General features: G+C 41.3%; 1 protein-coding gene across 1 annotated transcript in view; it reads left to right on the forward strand.

The window, feature by feature from the left end:
- The window catches only part of TBX15 (T-box transcription factor 15), a 96,951-nt gene that overhangs the window by 58,479 nt on the left and 25,060 nt on the right, over positions 1–13,412 (forward strand). Inside the window, exons 3-5 of the mRNA XM_087757757.1 lie at positions 8,443–8,544; positions 10,337–10,508; positions 10,908–11,075. Coding sequence (XP_087613883.1) covers positions 8,443–8,544; positions 10,337–10,508; positions 10,908–11,075 — 442 coding nt within the window. The remainder of the gene's footprint in view (positions 1–8,442; positions 8,545–10,336; positions 10,509–10,907; positions 11,076–13,412) is intronic.

The raw sequence follows: 13,412 nt of genomic DNA on the forward strand, positions 1-13,412 counted from the left end.
GGCGCTGTCCTGCCCCTCCGCAACCTCGCAGAGGGAATTGCCCCCAGGTTTGGGGGAAAAACCACGGTGCTCTATTGTTTGTAATTTTGTTTCATGTCTGTGCTCTCAGAATTTGCCAGAACAGCTAGACTTCTTGTTTTATGTTCTTGTGAAGTGAGCACTCTTGCTCTGTAGCCCCAGGAAGTCCAGATAAATTAAGGAAAGTTATATCAGACAAACAACCCAGATAATCCCTGGAGAGGATTATCAGAACTAGATTAGCTCCCGGTTTTAGATATACGATCTCATTGGCACAGGAAGCATCTTGCATCAGTACAGAGTGGGCTGCTGGTTTTGCCCTCCTGCCTCAAACAGAAGAGGCAAAGTAACAGGAATTATAACACTTGTTATTATGCAACACCTTTTCTCTGGAGATGTCAAACCACACGCAGAGAATATTATTATTATCCTCTTTTCATAGGGGGTGAAATTGAGACATAAACAGATTAAGTGATCTGCCCAGCATCATTAAATACGACACTGGCAGATCCAAGTTCCTTGCTTCTGACTTTGTTTTCCTGGTGCCTGGGCCATGTTGTCTCAGAAAATTAAAATAAGATATTGTTAACTGTTGGATTAACTAGAATTACTTCTCTTATGACACATGGAGTAGACAGACTTAGCAGCAGCATAAATATCTCAAAGCCCACCAACACCAGTGCACACTAAAATGCCCAGGGCTTAGTGGTATGAAGATTATCTCATCAGCTCACACATTTCTGAATGAGGTAGCTGACCCTTCTGGGATCTTAAAAAGCCATACCCTGATTACGGGTGTTTTTTAAAAAAAAGTCACCAAAAAAGTTGCAACAGCAATGCCACTGCAGTTTTGCAAATAGTTCAATACAACTTCTCACAAAAGCCTTGACAGCATTGGCAGGGGTCCTGGAGAAAGAAGGGTTCATGGAAAAAATACAGTGAAATATTCTGGGGAGATATAACATAATGAAATTAAATACTTTGAATCAGTTCAAAAAATGAAAAATTTCTATTTGATCAGACTCATGCACATATACAAAAAAGATTCTGTAGTTCCTTAAAAGTTTTTAGGAATTTACAATATCGAACACATTGCTGGTTTTTGTTTGGTTTTGGTTTGTTTTTGTTTTTTTTTTTTTTAAAAAACCCAACTTTTTGTTGAAAATTTTCATCTGCTGTCTTCAAGCTATAAACTCTTATTTGTTGATTGGAACTATGTATTTTGACACTTTTGATACAAAACTACTGTTCTGACATTTATGAATTGGAATGTTTTATGTCAGCAATGGTTCATGGAACTTGCCATCCATGTTGCCTTTCTGACAAATATGGCTTCCCATATTGCATACCATCATCATCATAAATAATAGATACATGTCCCTACTTACACAGTAATATGAGGAAGCTGATTAAGAATTATTGTGAGATGTACATAGTTCCTTCCATATGGGTACATGATGCAGCTGAACCACAATTCCAGTGAAGCACCATCCCAGGAAAAATGAGCCCCATTTAGTAAAGAAGCATCCCAAAACAAAACGTTCAGATTCACTTCCCCTGCCTGATTTTTTTTTCTTTGCTTCAACCTGGCCCCAAACAAACAAACAAAAAAAGTCATTTTGATTTTCTTAGATTTTGGCTCAAAGATTTTGGTTTTCATGTTTTGGAGGAGAGGTCTCTGTGCTCTGGGGAAAACTTTGGTCTGCATGTCTGATGAAATATCTCTTTCCCTATTTATGCAGCTGTCAGAGGTGTTTAACAGCACATGTTAAGAAAGACAGACACCCTAACTTTATTTCGAGGAGTCCAAAACACTATGTATTTTGATAATCTTTAGTAGGGAATAGACATAGGGAAGCCTGTAAGGACTGTAAAGAATATTTCTCTTTCCAAGCCTTTTTTCTGTACCACCATTAATAGCATTCTCAAGTGCCTTTACAAGCTCCAGTCTTGATAATTTTTCCACTTATGAAAGACCATGTATCACAATACAGAATCATAACTTACTGTGTAAATCATATATTCTTTACAATTCTAAATAATATTCTTTCTCCCTGAAAGGAGATACTTATCATTACTTGAGTCCTGATGGCCAACTGGCTCATCACTGGCTGCCCACACAAAATTTCTATAGCTACTAAATATACGTACTTTTTCTGTTTGATGATGTTCTTCTCCAGAAGCAATGTTAACAATATTGGAGGGTTTTTTTTCTTCTTTAGGTAGTACATCTGTTAGGTAGTACATCTTTAGGTATTACATCTGTTTATTGGGGATGGTCCTTACAGATATGATAAAATTCACAAATTAAATGTTTAACCTCTCAGGTTAAACATTTTTCTTTCAGAGAGGATGTGTCAGTGATGGGTGAGAGCTGAGTCTAGCAGTCCTGTTTCTCCATATGGGATGCACGGGATTAGATTGTATGATTTCTGGCAAAAATAGCAGAACTGGTATTATTTCCTGAAAATTTCCTACTACTTGTTGAAATTGTGAGAGACGCACAGTGTAATTTGCAACTTCTTCCTTTCCCAGGGAAGATTTTGCTCTCCTTGTTGCTTTCTCTTTGGAAACCCTGTTTGAGTCCTGTAAGGCTGCCTTGTTTTGAAAGCCCTTATAATTACAGACTCAGTTGACTATAACTACAGCTGCTCCTTAATTTTCTGTGACTCGTATGGCACTGGTTGGTTCCTGCCTGATCCCACAATGTCTTTCTGCTCTTACTGTGTAATGCTAGTTTCTAACCTACATTCTCATTTTAAACATATTTCTGGAGCTATATCCTGCCTACGTCAGGCCTACTACATTTTTTAACTTTCAGACTCCCACTCCCACTCACATTTAATTCTGCTTTGTTTTTTCTTTTCTTGAAGCTGTATTTATAGATGTCTTTTTTGTTTGTTTCCATAAACCTACTTCAGTCCTCTTAGACCTTTTCCTTTCTTCCTTTCCATCAGAAAGATGTTATTCAGAATTCAGTGAGATGCTTGTAACAAGATTCCTTTGTTCTTTGGGCAAAAGATGCAAATGGATTTCTGTCAGCTGCAGTGCATTCAAATCTGCAATCACCTTTATCTCCTTTTTGTTTGAAAGGCAGCCTTAGACTCTGTACAAAATAATAAATTCAACTTAAGCCCCAGGTCATACTGATTTAAGCAACTATTCCTAAAAACATCTTTAACTCTTTTTCTCTACTCTCCTTCACCAATGGTTATCACACATGTACCCTGGCAACATCAGCAGAGGAATTTGAATCCCTCCCCACACCTCTACGATCCCTAGCTCAAGTCATGGTCACCTGAGCTGCAGGGGTAACTTAGTTAACTGCCGCATAGGAGTACTGCCCAAAGGGGAAAGCTATGTGCACTTATTACTGGGGGGAGACACTATAAAGAGTGCTTGGAGTCCTGCTCTGGAAGGGAAGCCCTGCCTGCTGTTAATGGAGGTGGTTATATGAGTGCGACCACGCACACAAGCACAGCCAGGAGGTATTCGTCTGGAAACCCAGGTTCTACCTGTTACAGAGTCAGGATCTCATCTCAGCAGTGAGGTAAATGATCTCATCTGTCATATCATAGTTATCATATCTGTATTGCAGGATGGCTCAAACCTAAGTGTTGAGGCCAGGCTCCGTAATAAGAGTGGAAAAAGCCAGTAGTGAGTTGACAGGTGACCTTGTCCTCTCCTGACTCCTCTGTGCCTCCTGATAGGTTAAATCGTTTTTTGTCTGAAGTTTCTTTGCCTCCCTGAAACCATGAGTCTGAGCTGTTTGAAATGTGTACTTGGGGCTGTTTATATTACCAAACTTTTTTTTTTATTTCCGGTGGAAGGAAGGAAGGGCCCCACAGTGCTCTTCAGTTAAAGACAGCAGCAGGGATTTTGTTGCAAAGATCTGTTGATGCTGAAGGGGCCCATGGAGAGGACTTCTCAGAGTGAGGGCTGGTAGGCTACAGCTACCAAACTGCCACCCAGAGGTCCTGGCCCAGTAGGTCAGATAAGCTTTCTCCAGCTTCCAGAAAAATGTCCCCTTTGGGAGCTACTGAGAAGATCTGCTGGGCTCCCTCTCCCTCATAAACAATAAATCCTTTTGCTCCCAAGCCCTGCCCTCAGCCTTTCCTCTCAACACAAACATCTCTTCTACATGACCCCACGCTGCAGAGGGAAACAGAAAGGCATTCCTCCCTTGCCTTCCCTTCCCTGTTGCCTTCCCTTCCCTGTTGCCTTCCCTTCCCTGTTGCCTTCCTTGTTGCCTTCCCTTCCCTCACTTTCAATCCTCACAGGTTTTTTTTATAAAGAAATATACATTTGGCACTGGTCTTAAATGCAAGGAAATATGAGGTATAAAATAGCAATGATAACTTCAGGCTGCCCTGTAAACTCATGCACGTTATAAACACCGTGCACACTTAATCTGTAAACCTAAATCAGATTATTTTGCAGAGTTTCTCAATCAGATTTTTTTATGACTGGGAAATGACTACTCTGTCTGTTACTGTCAATAGACAAATTGTCTTTTTCTACCGTTAAAGAGCACATCCATTCATTCCAGGGTTTGCATTTAGCAGATGTCACCCTTAAGCAAATTTAATCTTATTTAAATTAAGCTGTTGTTTACGCAGTGGATAAATCATTACACTAAACAGTCATGAAAACTGTGAAGTGCCAGTCCTTTAAACTCTCATCTGACTTCTTCTCACTAAGCGGTCTGTACAGGAGTATTTCCAATGTCTGAAGAGCTTCAAGGAATTGCATTTGTGTTTTGAGACAACCTGCCAGGTACCTTTTAATTTCTTATCCCCTAAAGGGGAATTGTCCTCTCTAAAACTAAGCTGTGAAACTCAGAATGAATTTATGTTGGAAGGGATCTTTGGAGGTCATGTGGCCCATACCTCCACTCAGAGCAGGCCAACTTTGAAGACAGGTCCAACTTGACACAAGCTTCACATGTGCTGGTTCAAGGGATAGGGATAAGAGTTGGCACCTTGAGACTCCTAAGGGTTAGGAACTGAAGCTTTATGCTATTGGAAAAAAAAAAATCCAGTTTGGAGATATACCTGTCATCCTCCTTCTTTGAACAGTTTTCACAAAGGAAACTTGAGCTATATTTTTGTGTTAAATGATAATTTTAAACAAGAACAAAAAAATGATGCTGGCTGCCACAATCCAACTACTTCTTTCTATTGCTGAAAGTTCCCAAACATGGTTCTTAATATCTGTACACTACTGTGCTGGCAAATACTATTTTAATCGAGTTTTAGAGCTCTTTAGATATCATTAATTTTCTTCACATTCAGAATTTCATAAACCTCATTCTCGTTATGGAAGAAGACAGGAATTGAGTAGACTGAGGCACATGGTTGATACAAAAATGCTTTTTAAAACACTTCTAAGTGGTCCTAAAATAATTGTAATAACTTATTCCATATCACATCGTATTTCCCCTAAAAGGGTATTGTGTGTGCGTTCACAGTCTAAGTTTAGGAAGACTGTTTTCCTGCTGAGTGGTAAAGCTAATATATAACTTGATCATCCCAAACTGCTGCTGATATAAAACCTCCTCCTAAGATATATCAGATGTCATCACGTGTTCCTTATGAGAACAGACAGCCTTCATGTCTGTTGACTATAAAGCTAGCTGATATCTTTCTAGATTAAAGGTTCTTGACTGTTTATTACTACAGCCATATTCAAACAGCCTGAATTCCTTCCAAACCTTTGAGCCTCCCATTTTCTATAGGGCTGGTGCCTCTGTGGGGCCAAGAGCCAGCCAAGAGGAAACACAGAGCACAGGGAGGTAACCAGGATTACACCTGAGTACATCCCTAAGTCACCACTGCTTGCCTCTGCCTTTTCCATTTTCCCCTTTCCAGGCAGCAGTGCTGCTGGAGACCTGCTGTGACAGTTCCAGGCCACATCCTTGTGGCAAAGAAACCTGAGTTAGTTACTTTTACACCCACAGAAAAACAGTAATAATTTACAGAACTTTAAAAGTACACTTAAACCTTAGAGAAAGCAGTGGGATCAGCCGAGCTCTCTCCGATCATTTTAGAGATTAGCCTCTAAGCCTGTTGAATGGTCTGCGGTAATCTTTTACAAGGTATTTCATAAGCAAGCAACCCCACAGGCTACACTGCAACTTTACACGGGGCTGCAGATTTGGAGAGAGCTTCTCGGGACACACAGCATTCAATTTTCCCAAGACAGTGCACAGACTTAGATCCAAAGCGACTCAGATTTAATCCTGGGTTTCTCATCAACATCCTCTGAAACATGACCTACCTCTTAGCTGCTCCCAAGCCACCTCTCTCCAATTAAGGAGAGCTGGACTGTAAAATGCCACATCCTGTACCCATTTGGCTTGGCAGATTTAATAAGCCATTGTGGTAGAAACAAGGTAATGCCCTCAAGACACTGAAGACTAATCCATTATTCCCTTTTCCTCCCCCAAATCATTCAGCTAGCAAACCCACACCATCAGTTGCACCAATTTGCTCTCTCCTTGAAGGGTTTCTGCAGGCAATTTTTCTGACAGTTTCATGTCTCTCATAACTCGGGTTAGCTGTACTCCGGCAGCTGTGGGGTGGTGCTCTCCTCACCGCCCCCCCCCCCGCCCCGCAATAAATACCTTTTTCCAAGACAGATGCAGTTACTAACAGGTCAGAACTTTCCTTCTCAGTGGCTTGAAATGGAAGAGCTGTGGGTAAGGCGCTGATCTCCTCCTTCCCACCCTCTTCTGCAAGTGGGTATATGTGGCCTGGATGGGAAAGATGGGAAAGAATGAAATAGCTTCTCATGGTCGCATCCCTTCAGTGCAAAGTTTGAGAGACATGTTTGGAGATGCTGACATAAACTTTCCTGTTTTCTTCCTCCTCCAGGCTGTGTTCACTGGTAATACTTTGAGAAACAGAAATGTTGGGAGGAGATCTCAATCTTCTTTGACGTTTCACTGCTCCTCACTAAACAGAAAGGAAAGTGTCATGATGGTTTCTAGGGATGGCCCCTAGAAACAGTGGACAAACATTGCTTGTACACTTTTACATGATTTTGCCACTGCGATTTTAAATTCCCTTCAATATCCTCCCTCCATCCAAACCACCCTAATTCCATAAGGATATATCTACTTATCAGAGGAGCAGAATGTAATTTCATATGAGCATCCAGTACTTTCAGAGTTTCTCCTACCAAAGATGTGTATCCTCTGGGCAGAAGTCATGGCATCGAGTAACACCATCCTGTAGGATCTCAGTTCAAGGTTTTATCAGATCAGGGCTGAGAAGCCACTCAAGTAGAGCTCAGGTTTAAGTTAACAGCCGGTGAAACAATGCAGGATTTCGTTCAGTGCTCTGCTGCTCGTTTCCTTTTGCACTTCACCTAATTTTGCTCCTCATATTTTATGAAGACGTTAAAATACCACATTAGTTGCAAATAAAATATGGCATAAACAATTCACTCGGCATGCTGTTTGAGGAAAGTGTAGAATGGCAATTGGACTACTGGCAACCAGAAAATTTTTAAGAAGGAGAAATGATGCCATAGCCGCACTAACACTGGTATGCTTTGAGGTTAAAATTGTTCTGAGCTGTTCTCTTCTGAAATAATTACCTAGCTACAAAGACCTCCAGACCAGTGACTAGTGCACACAGAGCTAAACTTGTGCTCAGACAAAAAAAAAAAAAGGCTGAGTATTGATTCTTGCTGGTGTAGAGTTTTGTAATTTGCCTATCAGAAAATGCTTAAGACAGATCTGGAACATATGATGTAGAAAAAACAAAACTTATTGAAAAGGTTGCACAAAATACTACCAAGAATTCAAGGAAACCATGACGATAATGCCAATGTTTATGTTAAATGTAAAATATATGCCTAATAAGCAGATAAATTTGAGGGACATTTTTTCTTAAATAACTATAAACATAAGAGTGAGAGGATCTTTTAGGATGATGGATTTGCTTTAAATATTACTCCAGTACTATCAAACTCTATACTGAAATGTGATTTTCTCAAAAAAGAGAACTAAAGTGATCCTGCATTTAATGGAATAAGACAGAATAATTATAGATGGACAGCCAGCAGGAAAAACAGCAGGAAGATACACTGCCCATCCTAGAAATGCCTAGAGAGGACAATTTGTGTGGAGCATAGCAGAACTGTCTGCTAGGAGCTGGGAACAGACTGCTCGACTGGGAAAGTTTTATTGTTACTCACAGGTTGTTATCCTGCTACCCCTTTTCGTAAGTGGGAAAAATTTGAAGATTCAAACCACTGCCAGCACACTCTTTGCTGCCCACACCAAGCCCAGAGTAGTCGTGCCAAGAACTGGGCTGTGTAAAGTAGCGTGCTCCTGGTGTCAGAGAGAGGACGAAGGAGCCCCTTCAGCTTCCTTATTCACCATTTTCTTCCTTATTTCTACTCTTCTTCTCCTAGGAGAATGTTTCCAGCCATGAGAGTGAAAATTACAGGTTTGGATCCCCACCAGCAGTATTATATTGCCATGGACATTGTGCCTGTGGATAACAAGAGATACAGGTAAGTTTTCAGGTGCAGAGGTAGGAACTTTGTGATAACTTACTGTCAGTGAGAGCCTAGGAAAGACAATGCCCTTATACACCATTGCACAGGTATGCTGGAGGAGACCATGTTGATTTACACCAATATAGTTGATTTGACCAGAATCGTGAGACACAAATCCAGAGGTTTTAAAATACTCTCTTGCACTTTTATATTGAAATCTTGCTCTTTTCAAATAGAAATTTTTTTAATTGGGGAGATCCCTAGCATGCATTTCACAATTGACATGATTAGCAACGACTGTCTGAGGGAACAGATAACTGGAGTTATCAACGGGGAGTCTGGAGCCTCTAAAGCTACTTCAGCAAGAAAGGAATGGACAAGTGGCGCTGAACTAAGATGGGCATCTCAGGTCTGGTCTGAACCGAATTGGGTGATTTTTGTTTTAAAAGCATTCACTGTTCAGCACAGCAGCCACAGGGCATACGGGCCCTGACCTACAGTATGGAGACATTGAGAAACCCTCTGGTGACTCTCCACCGCTGAGCTGAAAGACAGGAAGAAGAGATTTCTCTGGGCTCCCAATCCTAAAAATCACTCTGGAAAACTCATGGTCCTCTGCATCCAAGAAAGCTATCCAGACAGAAGTGATTTATCTATACTCATTAAAAGACCCCTGAGAGCAAGCCTTTTCCCCAAATAGTCTTGACTGCACCACAATTTCAAGAATTGATCCTCTGCTTCAAATGCTAAATATTACATTTTTGCTCTCAGATTGTGCAGTGTTTCTCAGGGAAATGCTTTTCCTGGGAAGCACAAAGGTAGTGTCTGATACTCAGCTAGATGTTTTGCCCCTTTCTTTGAGTGTGGTTCTGACAGCATTAATGTCGAAAATAAATATATTGCCTTACACTTTGTTTCTGTCCTTGTTAGCTTGTGCAGCCACATAGAGCAAACTAGCAGTGAAAGGAACAGATTTATTTTTTTTTTTTTTCATTTCTTTTGAAAATACATGAAATGAGCCACTGTTTGTAGGTAAGGACTGAAATAGCTTAGCGGAGCTGAGTAGACACCCAACGAGGGGCAGCACAGGGCAGAACTCAGAGGTGTTAGCAGGACTGTTTGTGAAATGCCTTAGGCTGCATGACAGAAAGAAAAAAAAGTATGTAGGCAAAGCTGTGGTAGAGAAATCTATGGCATATATAGGATGGCTAGGTCCACACGAAAGATCACAAAAAACCAGGAACATAAAAATTATTTTTTCCTCTAATCCCAACGTTTGTAATACTATATGGAATTTCCTATTTTGCAACATTTCAAACCAGAAATTCTGTTTTATCAATTGCTCTAGTGTTATCCATTGGATTTTTCCTTTTCTGCATGAAGACACGTGTGTTTTGCACAGTCTGGCATGGCAGCCAGTGCAGATTTCCAGAAATTCTAGGGTGTTTATTAATATTTTCAGAAAGGGCTTTGTTTACCCATATTTTCTAGCCTTTTACTCTGGCTCAGAGAGGGTTAAGGAGTTGAGAAGGCACATGTGGCAGAGTTTTACAGGGCAAATAACTACAAAGGTGGTTTTAATAAGGAATCAAGTCTGAACAAGTGGCTCAGGGGTAATCTGGCTTTCATTTAGAAGGTAGGAGGTTGCAATAAAGCACATTCTCCCTTGACTGCAAATGAGAGCTTGGGATGCGTGCGGTAGGGTGGCAGGGGAGGGGGAGCCCTGGGAATTCTCCTCGAGTGAGTGAGTGAGTTTGTGAGTGAGTGAGTGACAACTTCCCTTAGCCATCACCCCTTCCTCTTTCAGGTATGTGTATCACAGCTCCAAGTGGATGGTGGCTGGCAATGCTGACTCCCCAGTGCCCCCAAGGGTTTACATCCACCCCGACTCGCTGGCTTCTGGAGACACCTGGATGAGGCAGGTGGTCAGTTTTGACAAGCTCAAGCTGACCAACAACGAGCTTGATGATCAAGGCCATGTAAGTTAGAAGCTAACCCTGATGTCTACTACCCCAGCCTTGCTCCTCTCAGATTTGAAAGGGTGCTGCTGCTGCTCCGATGCTCTTGTGTCCTGCTGGGCATGCATGTCTGTAGCCACTCCCCAGAGCTGCAGAGCTTTTTCCCCTACTTCAGTGCTTTTCCTCAAAATGTTGCCTGACTCTATAAAGCAATAAAGCCCCTTTCTCCTTCGAATGGAAGTTCCACTTTGACATGGCACCTGCATATAGCACAAACTTTGTCTCGTACATACTTGTAAGAAAAGAGTAATTTTCTTCATATTAGCCCTTATTCCATCCCTGCTTCCTTGTACCTCTGGATGTAGTGTAGATGTTTTGGGGAAAAAAAAAAAATCCTTCTCCTTTTGTTTTTTTCTTCAGATCATCTTGCATTCAATGCATAAGTACCAGCCCCGTGTTCATGTCATCCGCAAGGATTTCAGCAGTGATCTTTCTCCTACAAAGCCAGTTCCTTCAGGAGATGGGGTGAAAACGTTCAACTTCCCTGAGACTGTCTTCACCACAGTGACAGCCTACCAAAATCAACAGGTAAAGCTGCATGCCTTCAGACTCCTTTTATGTTGTGTGTTCATAAAAATACCAGTGTGCTCTTTGTGTTTGAGACATTAACTTCTCTAAGAAATGTAGCTCAAGAATTGTGTACCTTTGACAGGCTCACTGTTTTTTTTCTGCACAAAAAGAAAATCCTTGCTATGGGGTAGTGTGTAGACATGAGGTATCTAGCCAGAAAGCCCTCTTGCAGATAAGGTCCCTGCAGATTTTATTGTAAAATACATAGGTGAGATCAACCATAAAGAGATGTATTGTGTTCACTTTTCCTTGCTGCCTTGTGGTACAAACCACAGTCTCCTGTCCCCACCATAATTTTAAAGGCAGTACAACTTATCTCACAGAGAAAACACAGATTTTTTTTTTCACTGCTAAAGTGAAGGAAGTTTTATAGAAGAATAATCTTATCAGTTTGCTGACAAAAGAAGCTTTTGAACATAAGCAGCAGCAGTCTATATATTGCATATGAACTAAAATTCTCACGCATAATTCACGCTTGATTCGGATCTTGCACAGTTCCCAGTGGAGAGTGTTACCATTGACTCCAGATGTCATAAGGAAGAGATGTTGCTACAGTGGGATCCTCTTTGCAGAGGCCTTGACTACTGAGCTTTGTTACTGATCTGCCCCTTTTTCTTGAACTAGCCTTCATGGCTCTCAGAAGTGTAATCTCAGCCCACACTCGTGTTTGATTACAGAATCCCCTGTCTATTTTCCCAAAAGATACGATATCTTTTAGAGGAAATTCATTCCTAGGAAAATGTGAGCATTTGAGAATGTAAGAATTTGAGACCCCAGCAAAAAAAGGAGTTTTGGAAAGGGCTTGCTGTGGATTACACGTTTGCTCCCCCTTCTCCAGTGGCCAGAGAAGATGGTGTCCTAATCTTTGAGGAGGAGGTGGCCTACTTCATCTCTTCTGCAGGCATGCTCATTGCACACATTGAGAGCTCCTTATATCCACCCATTCCCTCTGTAGTCCCTTTATCTGTCGCTCCTCTGCCAACCACTTCTGCCTCAGGGATTCCCACTAGCCTTCACACCACCTCTGTCATGCTTTGGACTCGGTGTGCTCCTCTTCTCTTGTTTGTGTACACATACCATTTATTTTATTCTCAGGTGAGAGACACTGTGCACATCCCTTTTCCCTTTCCTGCCATTCTCCTCCTTACTGGGGTGGGTGTTGTGATGGCATTAAAAGAGCTCTGTAAGGTGATTTTTTTCCCAGAATGTGAAACAGAATCTCAGTTTGTGAAGCTTTTTGCTGTGTTAATAGTGTGTCAGAGCACAAGATACTGTTATAAGCTAGAATGAGGGTACAAACCGGCTTGGAAGAAAAAATAATCTCTTATCAAGCCTGTTAAGAAAATAGGTTATACAGTTTTCTGCCATAAATTGCAGAGAAATCAAATTGGAAATGGCGAGGTAAGTATTTCTCCATAACAGCATCTGTGCTTCTGGAAAATGACTTCATGAACTCAGTGGATGTCTTTAATACTTAGTATTCTTGGATTGAGGGGCAAACCCATGTCAAGTCAGCTTAGGGCAGATCGTCACATTTGGCCAGTGAATTGTTATAGAGTTTTTATTTTGCACCATGTAAGAGAGAGCACGTGTGCCGACAGTGCTCCCATGACTGCTTCTGGATACTCACTCCTAACTTTTTCTCAGCCTGGTCCCCTTGAATTGACTTAAATTGGGATCCAAAATGGATCAAATATTCTAGCAGAAAAAAATATTGCAATAAAATGGTGGGTTTGCTGTCATTGCGACATTTGAAATTTCCTGCCCCCCTGCCCAAATGCATGTACTCCACAAACTTTAACTGTAGACCAGACATGGAAAGAGGATAGAGAAAGGAGAAGAAATGTCAGGAAAAAGCCTGTCATTCTTCCCTAATGACCAGACCTATACAACAGAATTACACAGGTAAGGGAGGTGCTAAGGGAAGGATCTCTGTCAGGCACTGGCACTGTAAGCCACCTCACTGTAAAGAAGCAGTGAAATTTCTTCCTGTCTCTCTGAATTCCACACATTTGGGGGTTTTCTCAAAAAAAAAAAAAATGGCGAAGGACATTATAATAATATCAGTTAAGGAGATTCCGGTGGGTTGGAGAAAACTTTTCATTAAAAATAAATTTAAATCCTCTGAATCTGCCTGCATGCCCTCCAGTGGCTGTAAAACTTTGCCTTACTGGGAGAAGCGTCTCTGGAAACAATTGTAAAATGTTAGCAAATCCACCACAGGGATTCCCTCTGCTGTAATTCCATCCTCCACAGAACATATCTGTCTCTGTACACACAAGTCCCAGGACAGCT

Source organism: Nipponia nippon, unplaced genomic scaffold (assembly GCF_047370975.1).
Source record: "Nipponia nippon isolate SJK-2023a ecotype South Korea unplaced genomic scaffold, ASM4737097v1 scaffold_2, whole genome shotgun sequence".
In the NCBI taxonomy this organism is placed as follows: domain Eukaryota; kingdom Metazoa; phylum Chordata; class Aves; order Pelecaniformes; family Threskiornithidae; genus Nipponia; species Nipponia nippon.